The sequence below is a fragment of the Rhinolophus ferrumequinum genome, chromosome X, assembly GCF_004115265.2.
Source record: "Rhinolophus ferrumequinum isolate MPI-CBG mRhiFer1 chromosome X, mRhiFer1_v1.p, whole genome shotgun sequence".
NCBI classification, from domain to species: domain Eukaryota; kingdom Metazoa; phylum Chordata; class Mammalia; order Chiroptera; family Rhinolophidae; genus Rhinolophus; species Rhinolophus ferrumequinum.
Window position 1 is genome coordinate 81314551 of NC_046284.1, and position 17006 is coordinate 81331556.

At 37.6% G+C, this 17006-nt stretch overlaps 1 protein-coding gene across 1 annotated transcript; it reads left to right on the forward strand.

Annotated features, from left to right (window-relative positions):
• The first annotated feature begins 13135 nt into the window (after positions 1-13135).
• On the forward strand, positions 13136-13849 carry LOC117025805 (60S ribosomal protein L17-like). Its single transcript, XM_033112026.1, has one exon. The coding sequence runs from the start codon at positions 13258-13260 to the stop codon at positions 13810-13812; it is 555 nt and encodes a 184-aa protein (XP_032967917.1). The 5' UTR covers positions 13136-13257; the 3' UTR covers positions 13813-13849.
• The last annotated feature ends 3157 nt before the right edge of the window (positions 13850-17006 follow it).

Consider the following 17006-nt stretch of genomic DNA (forward strand, 5'->3'; position numbering starts at 1 on the left):
GTTCACTGGGACCCCATCTCTTGTAGATGAAGCCCAGGGTGTAGCTGGTACTCATTTTCAAGTGAGGCCAACAAAAGAGATAACATTTAAACCTTGATCTTGGTCCAAATGACATCATCAAGGACTTTCCTGGCCCACAGAAAGGAATAAAAAGATTTATTGATTTTAGGATTGTTTGGGGAGCATAGTCTCCAGGATTCCCTGATTTATATCCATTTATCCACCCATTGGTTGGCCCTGGGTTTGCTTCCCTTTGGTTTGAAAAGGCCAAATGGAACACCAGTCCTGAAGACCTTCAAAGGTCTCAGACTACCCACTGATTCCCATTGGAAACTGAAGGAAGTAAGAAAAAAAATTACTAGGAGCCATCCCTCAGGTCTATTCCACCACAACTGATTGGTCATGTATTCAAAATTGTAATCAACGAAGAGATGAGACTGTGGTTAACAATTGCCATCTATTAAAGACAACATGGAAAGAGCATTCAGGGCTGATACTGACTTCCCAAACAGCTTGTGCTCTAGCTACAAGGTTTGTAAATGGTTTCAGACTGGAACTCCATGACATGTTACAGAGGAATAGTATTAACTAGCAAAACGCAAACATGTTTGAGCTCCAGACGTTAGCCCAGCATTATGAAGATAGTATTTCAAACAAATACACAACACAAGCTTATGGTATTGCAATGAAAACAACTAGAAAGAGCTGAACATTTTAATCTATGGCAAGCTCCAAAATCATATTCTTCCATTGATCAGGACACTTGCCAAAATTGTAAGAAAAAAAGGACACTGGGTCTGGGAGTGCCTAGACCTCCAGAGGCAGGAAAAAGTCCAAGGCCCCTCCTAACCAGAAAATTATTTACTCTTCTCTGGGGAAGTAAATGTCCAATGCCCTAAACTGCCATTAAACTTGCAAAGGGAAATAACCCTACAAGTTGAAGGGTACCCCACCATGTTTCTCATCATAGCAGGCAACACATTCTATTCTTAACACCTCCTCATTTCCTGCTATCCTTCCTTGGAATCACAAAACTTTACCATTGATGGGTTTTGGTAATTCACTATCAACATTTTCCTCTCTCTGAAACAAAACAACAACTGAGAGGTTTTTTTTGGGTCTTGTGGGATATTGTAGGATATGAATATCTAAATTCTCTATGATTGCCTCACCTCCCCGCCCCCCCATGCCATGACTAGGGAGGCCTCCCTAGACCATTAGTCTGGAGCCCCCATCCAAAACTGCTTTTGATAACCTTAAGGGTTCTCTACTTTCATTTCTCACCCTTGGATATTCCACTTACTCCCTGCCTTGTTCCTTGTTTGTGCATGAATGAAAGGGTTATATCCTTGTAGTGTTATCTCAGAGGCATAATGGCCACCAAAGACCTCTGGGACATAATTTGGCCTTAGGTCCAGTAGCTAAAGCATATCCCCCTTGCCGGCAAACTGTTGCTGTCACTGCCAAACTTGTCCAAGCTACTTCTGATTTAGTATTAGCTTAACATACAAGTTCCTCATGCAGTGCAGACCCTATTGCTTAATGAAAACATAGCACCTTTCTGCACCTCGACTTACCTCATGAATACTACTCTCTCCCTCTTGTATTATCATATATCACTGTCAAAACCTTAACCCTGCCACCTTGCTTCTATTACCCACTGATGGAACTTCCCAAAATTGTGTGATTAATAGTAGGTCATTCTCCTGTCCTAGGCTAGATTTATCAGAAAACCTCTCCCCCAAGTTGACCTCACTCTTTATGTCAACAGCACCTACCTCTGGAAGGAGGATGGGACCTTCCAGGCTGGATATACTGTCACTGATCAACATAAAACTCTAGAATATCAAGCCCTGCCAAATGTTTTATCAGCCCATGTAGCCAAGTTAATTGCTCTTACTGGGGTTTGATTGCGTAAAAGCAGAGAGAAAGAAAGTAAACATTTAAACTAATAGCCGCTATGCCTTTGGGGTAGTACATTATTGTGGTATGTATGGAAACAGAGAAGATTCATGACAGCAGCTGGTACCCCAGTCAAAAATGAATGCCAAATAGCAGAACTTCTAGAGACACTGTTATTAATCCAGTATATCATTATAGTTAAAACTGAGGGACAAAGCACAAAAAATTCAGATGAGGACTGGGGAACTAAATTGGTTAATAAGTATGCTAGGGGCAGCTGCATGGCTCAGTTGGTTAGAGTGCGAGCTCTGAACAGCAGGGTTCCTGGTTTGATTCCCACATGGGCCAGTGAGCTGTGCCCTCCACATATAGATTGAAGACAACAAGGTGCTGCTGAGCTCCCAGAGGAGTGGACAGATGGCTCTGTTGGTTAGAGTGCGAACTCTCAACACCAAGGTTGCCAGTTCAATTCCCGCATGGGATGGTGGGCTGCGCCCCCTGCAACTAAAGATTGAAAACGGCAACTGGACTTGGAGCTGAGCTGCGCCCTCCACAACTAGATTGAAGGACAATGACTTGGAGCTGATGGGCCCCGGAATACACACTGTTCCCCAATATTCCCCAATTGAAAAAAAATCTTCCTTTAAAAAAAAATAAGTGTGCTAAATTAGCAGCCTATTTCCCAGCCACCCAAGAAATCCAAGTGTTTTCCTAGCTTTGGACTATGCCTCTTGGTCTCACATCAAGGCCCTAGATCCCTGGTGGGATTATTCATCCACCCTTGAGGGAAAGAACTTCTTTAGGATGACTCCTAAGGAAATCATGAAAGCAATCTTCATAGACCAAATAACAGCTTTAGACTCAAGAAAGAAAATTACAGACCAATAACCCTTATGAATATAGATGTAAAAATCCTCAACAAAATACTATCAAATCAAATCCAACATCATATTTAAAGGATTATACACCATGCCCAAGTGGAATCTTTCCCAGGAATGCAAGGGAGGTTGAACATAACATGCCACGTTAATAGAACAAAGCAATAAAAAAGCAATCATTTCAATTTATGCAGAAAAAGCCTTTGATAAAATCCAACACCCTTTCATGATGAACAGAAAATATTCAGCAAACAAAGAATAGAGGGGAACTTCCTAGACATGGTAAAGGGCATTAATGAAAAATCCAAAGCTAACACCAGACTCAACAGTGAAAGCCTGAAAGCTTTCCCCTAACACAAGGACAAAGACAAGAATGCCCTCCTGCACTACTGAAATTGAACATTGTACTGAAATTTCTAGTCAGAGCAACTTGGCAATAACTAGCAATAAAAGGCATCCAAGAAGGAAAGTGTTGGGGCTCAATTGTATCCCATCAAAATTCATATGTTGATAACCTAAACCCCAATACCTAAGAATGTGGCTGTATTTGGATAAAGGGTCTTTAAAGAGGTCATTAAATTAAAATTAGGTAATCAGAGTAGGTCTATGATCAATATTGAGTTGATTTTTTTGAAGGGTATAAGGTCTGTGTCTAGATTCATTTTTTGTATGTGGATGTCCAGTTGTTCCAGCACCATTTGTTGAAGAAACTATCTTTGGCCATTGTATTTGCTCCTTTATAGTGAAAGATCAGTTGACTATGCTTATGGACATCTATTTTGGAGCTCTCTATTCTGTTCCATTGATCTATTTGTCTGTTCTTTCCCTATTATCTGTCATGAGTACTGTAACTGTATTGAAGTCAGATAATATTAATTTTCCAATCTTGTTCTTTCTTTCAATAATGTCTTGGCTCCTCATACCAACTTCTGAATTAGTTTGTTGAAATCTTCAAAATAAGTTGCTGGGATTTTGACTGGGATTGCATTGGATCTATAGATAATTTTGGGAAGAACTGATATCTTGACAAAATTGAGTATTCCTATCCATGAACATGGACAATCTCTCCAGTTATTTCATTTTCCTTTTGTTTCATTCATCAGAGTTTTATAGTTTTCATCATATAGATCTTGTACATATTTTGTTAGATTTATACCTAAATATTTAATTTGGGGGTGCTAATGTAAATTATATTGTTTTTCATTTCAAATTCCACTTGTTTCTTGCTGTTATATAGGAAAGTGACTGACTTGTATATTAGCATTGTATCCTGCAACCTTGCTATAATCACTTATTGGTTTCAGTTTTTTTATTGATTCTTTCAGATTTTTCTAGAGGCAATCATGTCATCTATGAACAGAGTTTTATTTCTTGATTCCCAATCTGTATACATTTTCTTTCCTTTACTTGGCTTATTGCATTAGCAAAAACTTTCAGCATAATGCTAAAATGGAGTGGTGAGAGAGACCATCCTTGCTTTGTACTTGATCTTAGTGGGAAAGCTTCAAGATTCTCACCATTAACTAAAATATTAGTTGTAGATTTTTTTCCATAGGTCCAGCTGAGAAAGTTCTTCTATATTCCTGGTTTACTGACAGTGTTTTATCATGCATTGCTGTTGAATTTTACGAAAGAATTTTTCTGCATCTATTGATATGATCATGTGATATTTATTTTTTATTTAGTTGATGTAATGAATTTCATTTATTGATTTTTCAAATGTTGAAACAGCCTTGCATGACTGAGATATTTCCCACTTAGTTGTGGTGTATAATTATTTTTATACATTGCTGGATTTGATTTGTTAATATTTCATTGAGGATTTTTGCATCTGATAACCTAATTTTAAAAATAAAATGTCGGTGACATAAGCATCATGATGGAGTAAGGAGACCCTTCTTTGTATCTCCACTTAAAGTTACAAGTCAGACAGTGATAATTCAACAAAGTTTCTGTGTTCCACACATAAATATGCCTGAGAGATGCATGCATTGGTACATCTGAAGGTGGGGGTATTTGAATGAGTAGGGGAGGCAGGATGGTATCCACAGACTCATTCCAGCACTTGCCAAAACCTGAGCTAAAACGGTAGCAGTTGGAGGAGTCAGGCTGCAGACCTCACACTATAGCCTGGTAGAGGATAATAAGGGCAAAAGCAGTTTCTGTGCCTAAGAAGCTGGCTCCCTTCCCCCACCCCCATTGCAGCAGAACCCAGTAGCAGCAGCAGAGAGCATCACAAAGCACAACGGTGCCAGCGGTCATTAGTAACAAGAATGCAGTGCTATGGGGTCACAAACCTGATAGCCACCCACCCTCCACTTCCCCCCACCATGGTAGTGGTGACCCAAGAGCAAGGCAACCCAGACACAACAAGGATACCCACCACCCCGGTGGGTATGTGGCAATTTCAACAACCAAAGCAAGGTCCCACCACCACTACCCCAGAGGTGCAAGTAACACAGGTAAGAGAAAATAAGAACTTACACTATAGCACCATCTACTGGAAAACAAAAGAAAGACCACTACTGATCAACCTGCTGAATTAAGAGCAAAATGTTATCTAAATAGAAAGAATACACTACCTCAAATTTGAAAGCAAATAAATAATCCATCAATTACCATGAATAAACAAGATAACACAGAAATAAAATGAAGTCTCTAGATACCAAATTCAAAGTCATGGAAGATTGTGATTTAAATGACAGAGAATTCAAAATTTCAATTATGAAGAAACTCAACAAAATACAAGAAAACTAAGAAAGGCAGTTCAGTGAGCTCAAGAATAAAAATAATGGTCAAAAAGAGTACTTTACTGAAGAGATTGAAACTATAAAAAAGAACCAGACACAAATTCTGGAGGTGAAGAACTCAATCAATAAGATGAAGAACACATTAGAGAGGGAGCATTTGAGATCTTGTACCCCAGCATGTGTTGTCAGTTTGGCTTAAATAAACTCTTATGAAAATTCAAAAAATATTAATAATGCATTAGAGCACAATGGAAATGGAGAAGACCAGATAGAAGAAAGAATTAGCATGCTCAAAGATAGAAACCTAGATGACATCATAGAAATGGCGGCGAGAGGTGAGCCTCTTGAAATCTCCCATGGAATTTACAACAAACTGAATGACTATAATTGCACAAAGGACTCCCTGCGCACCAGACAGGCGAGACTAAGAGACACAGAACTGAAATGACCTAAAGGTGGGCAAATAGGGCGAGCGGGGGAGGATGGAAGCGGGAAGTGCGAAAACATGGGCCCTGCAGGCACAGGACAGACACAGACCAGAGCTTGGAGCTCCCTGCATTCCGGAGCTACAGCAGTTGTGGAAGAGGGAAGAATTCAGACTGCTAGCGCTCCCCTTATGTCCCACAGTCCCGCCTGAGTGATCAGCATATGACACGACTAAACCCAACACTCATGGCAGAGACCTCGGAACAAAGACTGAGGGAAGAAGGCTGACAACAGCGGTTTAAGCCCTCACTGCCAAGCAGAGGACAGAAGGAATAAACATGGAGCCAAGCTGACCCCTCCCTACCCTCGCAGAGCTCACCCCACCCCCACCTGCTCAGTGATAGAAGCTGAATGGTAGCAGTGTCAGATCAAAAGAACAGAGTATTTGCAGTTCTGAGAACTGCAACCCGCAGCCATGGACTCGCAGAACCACAAGTTTCGGAGAAGAGCGGGGATCCTTGGGTGCAGGACGGGCTGTGCTGTTGGTCGCCACCATTACTCACAGCCACCTATCACAACCCACCCCACCCTCGCCCCCACTTATCTGGGTGAAACACTGAAGGGGTAAACAGAGCTGCTGAAACACACAGGCCCTGAATCTGGTGCAGGAAGAGTTTCCCAACTTCAGAAGTTTTCCACATCCCCCAACTGAGGCAGTGCCCTGTGACCCAGGCGAACTATTAACAGAGAAGAAGCCCACCTTCCAGGGAATCCCCTTATTGTATGAGAAGCCTGAACAGTGCAGAGAAAATATAACACTACAGCATAAGAGAGAATAAAGGGCTGCATTGGAAAGAAAATAAAGCATTCAACCAACAAGTACTGGAAAGCAAAGGAAAGACCTCTTCCTACCAACCTGTTGCAGAACCGACTCTTGTAGATGTCTAGGAAGAGAAATAACAATTCACTAATTTCCATGAACAACCAAGGTAACAAGGCAGCTCAGAAAGAAAATGAAAACTCTCCAGAAAATGACTTACAGACATGGAAATATGTGACTTAAATGACACAGAATTCAAAATTGCAGTTTGGAAAAAACTCAATGCCATACAAGAAAACAGAGACAAGCAGCTTAATGAACTCAGAAACACAATCAAAGAACAAAATGAACATTTTAGCAAAAAGATTGAAATATTAAAACAGAACCAAATAGAATTTTTGGAGATGAAGAACTCAATAAAAGAAATGAAGAATGAAATTGCCACCTTAGGTAATGGAGCCGACTAGATGGAGAAAAGTATCACTGACATTGAAGATAAAAATTCGGAAATAACACAGATCGAACAAGAGAGAGAATTGAGAGTTAAAAGAAATGAAAGAACTTTCTGACTCCATCAGAAAGAACACTATAAGAATAATGGGCATACCAGAAGGTGAAGAAAGGGAGAAGGGAACAGAGAATATATTCAAATAGTCGACGAGAACTTCCCAAACTTGTGGAAATAACTGGATCCTCGAATCCAAGAAGCAAATAGAACACCTAATTACCTCAATCCCAACAGGCCTTCTCCAAGGCACATTGTACTGAAGCTGTCAAAAATTAACGACAAAGAAAGAATCCTCAAGGCAGCCAGGGAAAAGAAGACAGTAACCTACAAAGGAAAGCCCTTTAGATTATCACCAGATTATTCAGCAGAAACTCTACAAAACAGGAGGGAGTGGACTCAAATATTCAAACTACTAAACAAGAGAAACTATGAGCCAAGAATAATATATCCAGCAAAGATATCCTTTAGATATCAACGAGGAATAAAGACCTTTCCAGACATATAGAAGCTGAGGGAATTTTCTAATGCACGACATGCACTACCATAAATGCTGAAGCAGGCTATTAGACCTGAAACAGAAAAGCAAAACAATACACAACCATCAGTAGTATTATGAACAGACAGACAGAAGCAGGAAATGGCAACCCCTACACCAAATGAGACACTATACACTTAAACATTACAGGGTAAAGAAGGAAAAAAACACTTAAAGAAAAAGACGAAAAATACTACTTCCTATTGCAGTGCAGAAACAACTCAAAGCATAAAAAGGGATAATTTGTGACAAGAAAAACATAAAAGGGGGGAGAGTAAAGGTCTGAACCGGCGTAAGGGAATGGAAAAAGTAAGGATGCTGAAGAAAATGGAATACTCTAAATATGAAACTTTCTTTTACATAAACTTAATGGTAACCACTCAAAAAAAAAAATCCAGAACTGAACTATGTAACATAATAAAAGAAGAAACACAGGGTAAAACACCGGGAAGAATACCAGAACACTGAAATAATAGGCAGCAACAAAAACGCAAAGAAACAATGGAGACACAGTCCTACCAGAAAACCAAAGATAGAATGATAGGAAATCCTCATACCGTGTTTCCCCGAAAATAAGACCTAGCCGGACAATCAGCTCTAATCCGTCTATTGGAGCAAAACTTCATATAAGTCCTGGTCTTATTTTACTATAATATAAGACAGGATCTTATATAATATAATAAAACATAAGACCGGGTCTTCTATTAATTTTTGCTCCGAGAGATGCATTAGAGCTGATTGTCCGGCTAGGTCTTATTTTCGGGGAAATACGGTATATCAATAATCACCCTAAATGTAAATGGACTAAACTCACCAATAAAAAGGCCCAGAGTAGCAGATTGGTCTAAACACTAAACCCAACCATATGCTGCCTCCAAGAGACACATCCCAGCTACAAGGAAAGACATAGACTAAAAGTGAAAGAGTGGAAATTGACACTCCAAGCAAATGATATATTCCGGGAAAAGCAGGTGAGCTATGCTGATATCAGAAGAAACAGACTTCAGAATAAAAAAAGTAACAAGAGACAAAGATGGACACTTCATAATGATAAACAGGACTATACAAAAAGAAGACATAACAGTCATCAGTATTAATGCCCCAATCAGGGAGCACTGAAATATACCAAGCAACTACAAACAACTATAATTGACCAAAACACAATTATATTAGGGGACCTAATACATCATTGACAGCTATGGATAGATCATCCAAACAGAAAATAAAGAAATAGCAGCCCTAAATGACACATTAGATGAAATGGACATAATTGACATTTATAGAGCACTTCATCCTAGAACATCAGACTATACATTCTGTTCTAGTGTACATGGAACATTCTCAAGGATAGACCATATATTGAGACATAAAAGTAGCCTCAGCAAATTTAAGAAGATTGAAATCATACCAAGTATAGTCTCTGATCACAAGGCTTTGAAATTGGATATCAACTGCAAAAGGACAGCAGGAAAAACCACAAATATGTGGAGATTAAACAACATACTTTTAAAGAACGACCAGGTCAAAGAAGAAATAAGAGGAGATAGCAAAAGATACATAGAAACAAATGAAAATGAAAATACATCCTACCAAAATTTTTGGAATGCAGTGAAAGCAGTTTTAAGAGGGAAATTTATGTCATTACAGGCCTATCTCAAGAAAGAAGAAAAATCTCACATAAATAATCTCACATTACACCTTAAAGAACTAGAAAAAGAAGAACAAATTAAACCCAAGGTCAGCAGAAGAAAGGAAATAATAAAAATCACAGCAGAACTAAATGAAATAGAGAACAAAAAGATAATAGAAATAATAAATGTGACAAAGAGCCAGTTCTTTCAAAAGATTAATAAAATTGACAAACCCATGGCTAGACTAAGATAAAAAGAGAAAAGACACTAATAAACAAAATCAGAAATTAAAAAGGGGAAGTTATTGCAGATGCCACAGAAATACAAAGGTTCATCCAAGAATACTATGAAGCACTATATACCACCAAATTCAATAACCTAGAAGAAATGGACAAGTTCTTAGAAATATATAGCGCTCCTAGGCTGAATCACAAAGAATTAGAAAATCTAAATAGAAGGATCACCACGAAGGAAATTGAATCAGTCATCTGAAACCTTCCCCAAAGCAAAAGTCTGGGACCAGATGGCTTCACTAGTGAATTCTACCAAACCTTCAAAGAGGACCTAATATCTGTCCTACTCAAACTCTTCCAAAATACTGAAAAAGACACAATACTCCATAACTCATTTTATGAGGCCAACATAACCCTGATACCAAAACCTAGTAAGGATAACACAAAAAAAGAAAACTACAGACCAATATCTCTGATGAATACAGATGCAAACACTCTTTAAAAATTATAGCAAATCAAATGCGACAATGGATTAAAAAGATTATTCATCACGACCAAGTGGAGTTCATCCCAGGGGCAAAGGATGGTTCAACATCCGCAAATCCATCAATGTGATAAACCACATAAACAAAATAAAGGACAAAAATCATATGATTATATCAATTGATGCAGAAAAAGCATTTGACAAGATACCACATCCATTTATGATTAAAACACTTAATAATATATGTATAGAAGGAAAATACCTTAACATAATAAAGGGCCATATATGACAAACCCTCAGCTAATATCATAATTAATGGTGAAAAACTGAAGCCCTTTGCTCTACATTCAAGAACATGGCAGGGCTGTCCCCTATCTCTTCAACACAGTGTTGGAAGTCCTCGCCAGAGCAATCAGGCAAGAGAGAGAAATAAAAGGCATCCAAATTGGGAATGAAGAAGGTAAATCGTCATTCCTTGCAGATGACATGATGCTATATATAGAAAACCATAAAGACTCCTCCAAAAAACTATTAGAAACAATAAATGAATTCAGTAAAGTTGCTGGCTACAAAATCAATGTACAAAAGTCCTATATACTAACAATGAAATCTCAGTAAAAGAAATAAAACAATTCCTTTTGCATTTGCAACAAAAGGAATAAAATACTGAGGAATAAACTTAACCAAGGATGTGAAAGACCTATATGCTGAAAACTATAAGACATTTTTAAAAGAAATTGAAGAAGACACAAAGAAATGGAAAGACATTCCGTGCTCATGGATTGGAAGAATCAACATAGTTAAAATGGCCATATTACCCAAAGCAATATACAGATTTAATGCAATCCCCATCAAAATCCCAATGGCACTTTTTAAATAGAACAAAAAAATCATCAGATTTGTATGGAACCACAAAAGACCCCAAATAGCCAAAGCAATCCTAAGAAAAAAGAAGAATGCTGGAGGTATCACACTCCCTGACTTTAGCTTGTACTACAGGGCAACAATAATCAAAACAGCATGGTGTTGATAGAAAAACTAACACAGAGATCAATGGAGTAGAATTGAGAACCCAGAAATAAACCCACATAAATATGAACAGATAATTTTTGACAAAGAAGCAAAAAACATACAATGGAGAAAAGACAGCCTCTTCAATAAATGGTGCTGGGAGAATTGGAAAACCACATGCAAAAGAATGAAACTTGACTGCTATCTGTCATCATGTACCAAAATTAATTCGAAACGGATCAAAGACCTAAGCATAAGACTTGACACAATAAATTGCATAGAAGAAAACATAGGTACTAAACTTATGGACCTTGGGTTCAAAGAGAATTTTATGAATTTCACTCCAAAGGCAAGGGAAGTAAAAGCTAAAATAAATGAATGGGACTATATCAAACTTAAAAGCTTCTGCACAGCAAAAGAAACCATCGACAAAATAAAGAGGCAACCAACTGAATGGGAGAAGATTTTTGCAAACAGTGCCTGTTCATTGCAGCTCTATTTACAATGACCAAGACATGGAAACTGAAGTGTCCGATAGATGATTGGATAAAAATGATGTGGTATATATACACAATGGAATACTATTCTGCCATAAGATGAAACAGTGCCATTTATGACAATATGGATGGATCTTGAGATTATCATGCTAAGCAAAATAAGTCAGACCGAAAAAGTCGAGAACCATATGATTTCACTGGTATGTGGGATATAAAATTGAAAGCAGCAAAGAAACAAGACAAAGAAACAAAAACTCATAGATGAACAGAATAGTTTAGTGGTTACCAGAGGGTAAGGGTGGAGAGGGGGATAATAGATGAGGGTAAAGGAGGTCAAATATATGGTGATGGAAGGAGAACTAACTCTGGGCGGTGAACACACAATGTGATATATAGATGATGTATTACACAATTGTACACTTGAAACTTACATAATTTTACTCACCATTGTCACCCTCAAAATTTAATTTAAAAAAAAAAACCATAAAGGGGAAGGCGGAAAAGGACTGAAGTTGCATAGGTGAACGAAAATAAGATGTAATCAGAAGAAAAAGGACTATTTAATCTGGGAGACATTTTATACAAACCTCATGGTAACCACAAAACAAAAACTCCAGAACTAAGACTTGAAACATAAAAAAAAAAAGAAATGGAGAAAACCACCAAACTAAAATATAAGAAACACAAGAGAAGAGAAACAATGGAGATACAGAGCAAAGAGAATGCAAAGATAAAATGGGTGTAGTGAGTCCTCATGTATCAGTAATCACCCTAAATATAAAAGGACTGAACTCTCCAATAAAAAAGGCATAGAGTGGTGGTATGGATTTAAAAATAAGACCTGAGTATATGCTGCTTTCAGGGTGCCCATCTCAGTCCCAAAGACAAACCTAGGCTCAAAGTGAAGGGGTAGAAGGTGATACTCCAAGCAAATGGCATCCAAAGAAAAGGAGGTGTAGCTGTACTTATATCAGAAAAAATAGATTTGAAGACAAAAATGGTAACAAGAGACAAAGATGGACATTTTATAATGATAAAGACAACAATCCATTAAGAAGACATAACATTTATTAATACATATGCAACCAAATTAGGAACACCAAATCATATAAAGCAATTATTAACAAACCTAAAGGGAGAAACTGGTATTATACAATAATTGTAGGGGACTTTAATTACCCCACTTATATCAATGGATAGATCATCCAAACAGAAAATCAACAATTATTCATTGTCGTTAAATGACACATAAAAGAGATGGATTTAATGGGTAATTATATAACTTTCCATCACCAAATGACAAAATACACTTCTTCTCAAGTGCACATGGAACATTCTCAAAGACTGACCATATGTTGGGGGATAAAATTAAACTCAGTAAGTACAAGAAGATTGAAACAATACTAAGCATATTTTCCAACAACAGTATGAAACCAGAAATTAACTACAAGAAGGAAGCTGGGAAAACTACAAATCTATGGAGATTAAACATGCTGCTGAACAACTTTTGGGTCAAAGAAGAAATAAAACATCAAAAAATACATGGACTCTTCCCGAAAGCGGCCTGAGGTGACCTCTGAAAATGGTTCGCTATTCGCTTGACCCAGAGAACCCCACAAAATCATGTAAATCAAGAGGTTCAAATCTACGGGTTCATTTTAAGAACACTTGTGAAACTGCCCAGGCCATCAAGGGGATGCATATCCGAAAAGCTACCAAGTATTTAAAGGATGTCACGTCACAAAAGCAATGTGTGCCATTCTGTCGTTACAATAGTGGAGTTGGGATATGTGCCCAGGCCAAACAGTGGGGTTGGACACAAGGTTGTTGGCCCAAAAAGAGTGCAGAATTTTTACTGCACATGCTTAAAAATGCAGAGAGTAATGCTGAACTTAAGGGCTTAAATGTCGACTTGCTGGTCATTGAGCACATCCAAGTGAACAAAACTCTCAAGATGCGGCGCAGAACTTACAGAGCTCATGGGCAGATTAACCTGTACATGAGCTCTTCCTGCCACATTGAGATGATCCTCACTGAAAAAGAACAAATTGTTCCTAAACCAGAAGAGGAGGTTGCTCAGAAGAAGAAGATCTCCCAGAAGAAACTGAAGAAACAAAAACTTATGGCCCGGGAGTAAATTCAACATCAAATAAATGCTAATAAAAGGAAAAGCAAAATGTTAGTTGTCTTTATTAGTAAATATAATTTAAGTGTCCTCACAAAAAGAAAAAAATACATGGAGACAAATGAAAATGACAATACAACATATCAAAATTGGGAGGATGCCACAAAAGTTGTATTAAGAGGGAAGATATATCATTACAAGCCTACCTCAAAAAACAAGAAAAATCTCAAATGAACAATGTAACATTACACTTCAAACAAATAGGAAACAAAAGAACGAAGCCCAAAGTCAGTAGAAGGAAGGAAATAATAAAGATTAGAGCAAATTAAATGAAACAGAAAACAAAATGACAATAGAAAAAAATAATGAAACAAAGAGCTGGTTCTTTGAAAACATTAATAAAATTGGCAAACCTCTGGCTAGACTCACTAAGGAAAAAAGAGAAAAGACTCAAAAAAATAAAATCAGGAAGGTGAGGGGATTAGAAAACAATCAGTAACCACAAGATGGCCACGGGGTTTTGAAAATTAATCTGGGGAACGTAATCAATAATGTTGTAAAGATTTTGTAGGGTATCCGATAGACACGTGTCCCATTTGGGAGACCATCTCAGGGAAGATGTAGATGCCTGATCACTGCACTGTACACCTGAAGCAGAACAATAATGAATGCCAACTATAATATTATATATATACATATATATATATATGTATATATAGGTATGTATACATTTACAAGAGGCAGAGTACAGCATTGGGAGTGGAGATAGTGGAAATGGGATGGCTCGGTGCGATGTCAGAGAGATAGTGGATGGGGGGAGGGGGATCCACAGTGTGAGGGATATAAATGATAAACGTCTAAGAAAAAAAAACAAAAAAACAAAAAACTCATAGACACAGACAATAGTTCAGTGGTTACCAGAGGGTAAGGGGGGTGGGGGGTGGGAGATGAGGGTAAGGGGGATCAAATATATGGTGATGGAAAGAGAACTGACTCTGGGTGGTGAACACACAATGTAATTTATAGATGATGTGATACAGAATTGTACACCTGAAATCTATGTAATTTTACTAACAATTGTCACCCCAATAAATTAAAAAAAAAAAAAAAACCTGCTGCCTGGATCTCACCCCGGAGAATCCAATTTAAGGATGATGGAATGTGGCCTGGGTCTAGAATTAAAAAGAAAAACACCAAAAAAAACTCCCTCGGTGATTCTGTGTTCAGCCAAAACCACTGTTTTAAAAGGTCTTCCCGTTGTCATATTAATAGATGATCAAGTCCTGGTATACCACAGATGTTACTATTTCGACCCTAAAAATAAACAGGAAGGCTGAAAAAAAAATAAATAAAATCAGAAATGAAAGAGGAAAAGTTACCACAGATACCACAGAAATACAAAGGATTATACAAGAACACAGTGAAATTCGATAACCTAGAAGAAATGGAAAAATTCTTAGAAATATATAACTTTCCTAGACTGAACCATGAAGAACTGGAAAACTTATACAGACCAATCAATAGTAAGGAAATTGAAACAGTCATCAAAAGACCTCCCAAAAAAGTAAAATTCCAGGATCAGATGACTTCACTGGTCAATTCTACCAAACATTCAAAGAAGATTTAATATCTTTCCTTCTCAAACTCTTTCAAAAAATTAAATAACACAGAATACTTCCTAACTCATTGTACAAGGCCAACATTACCCTGATACCAAAACCAGACAAGGACAACACATAAAGAAGAAAATTACAGGCCAATATCTCTGGTGGACATAGATGCAAAAACCCTAAACAAAATACTACCGAATCAAATACAAGAATACATTAAAAGCATAATACATCAACATCAAGTGGAACTCATTCCAGGGATGCAAGGATGGTTTGCCATACACAAATCAATCAATATGATATACCACATTTACAACATAAAATATAAAATTTATGATTATTTCAATAGGTGCAAAAAAACCCACTTGACAAGGTACAATATCTATTTATGATTAAAACATTCATTAAAATGGTTATAAAAGGAAAGTACCTCAACATATTAAAGGCCATATATGACAAACCCTCAGCTAATATCATACTCAATGGTGAAAAATTGAAAGCTTTTCCTCTAAGATCAGGAACAAGACAAGGATGCCCACTGTTTCCACTGTTATTCAACATAGTACTGGAAGTCCTAGTCAGAGGAATCAGGTAAGACAAAGAAATAAAAAGCATCCAAATTGGGAATGAAGAATTATAACTGTCACTATTTGCAGATGACATGATTTTATATATGTAGAAAACCCTACAGACTCCACCAAAAGACTATTAGAAACAATAAACAAATACAGTAGAGTTACAGGATATAAAATCAATATACAAAAAAAATCAGTTGTAATATACAAAAATTCAAAAACTTCCCAAATTCAATGAAACACATGAATCTGCACATCCACAAATCTCAAAGAGCTCCAATAAATTAAATTCAGAGAGATCCACACAAAGACACATTACAATCACACTGTTGAAAGACAAAGAGAAAATCTTGAAAGCAGTAAGGGATAATTGATTCATCGTGTACAAGGGATCCAGTCCTGCTGCCCTGCCACAGCAAAGAAGCTAATTCATAGCCTCATCTACTCCTTAATATAGTACCCAGTCCCAACCATCAGCCTTGTTTCCCCGAAAATAAGACCTAACCGGAAAATAAGCCGTAGCATGATTTTTCAGGATGACATCCCCTGAACATAAGCCATAATGCATCTTTTGGAGCAAACTTAATATAAGACCTGGTCTTATTTTCGGGGAAACACAGTAGTAAGCTTGAAGAGAGAATCCAGATAAACTTGGAGCCCATTCTATAGTGTCACTTGGTTAGGAAACCAAACCAGCAATCTTATCCAACTGTTCTCAACCAGTGGCATACCCCTTCCCCATCCCCAACCTCAGCACTTGAACAGTTGCCTCACCCAAAAATAGACCATAATAGCAGGCCCCACCTGCTCAAGTACATTACCATCAGACACACCCAGAAGCCCAAACTTGAGGTGATTGGTTAAGATCTGTCTCTACCAAAGCAAAAATGTAAATTCTAGAAGAGCAACCTGATTATGCAAATGAGCAGATATCAATGGAAGAAGTAAAGGATTATGAAAAAAAACAAAAGGTAAATATGAAAACCCCCCAAAAAAGCTAATAAAGCTCTAATAACTGAAC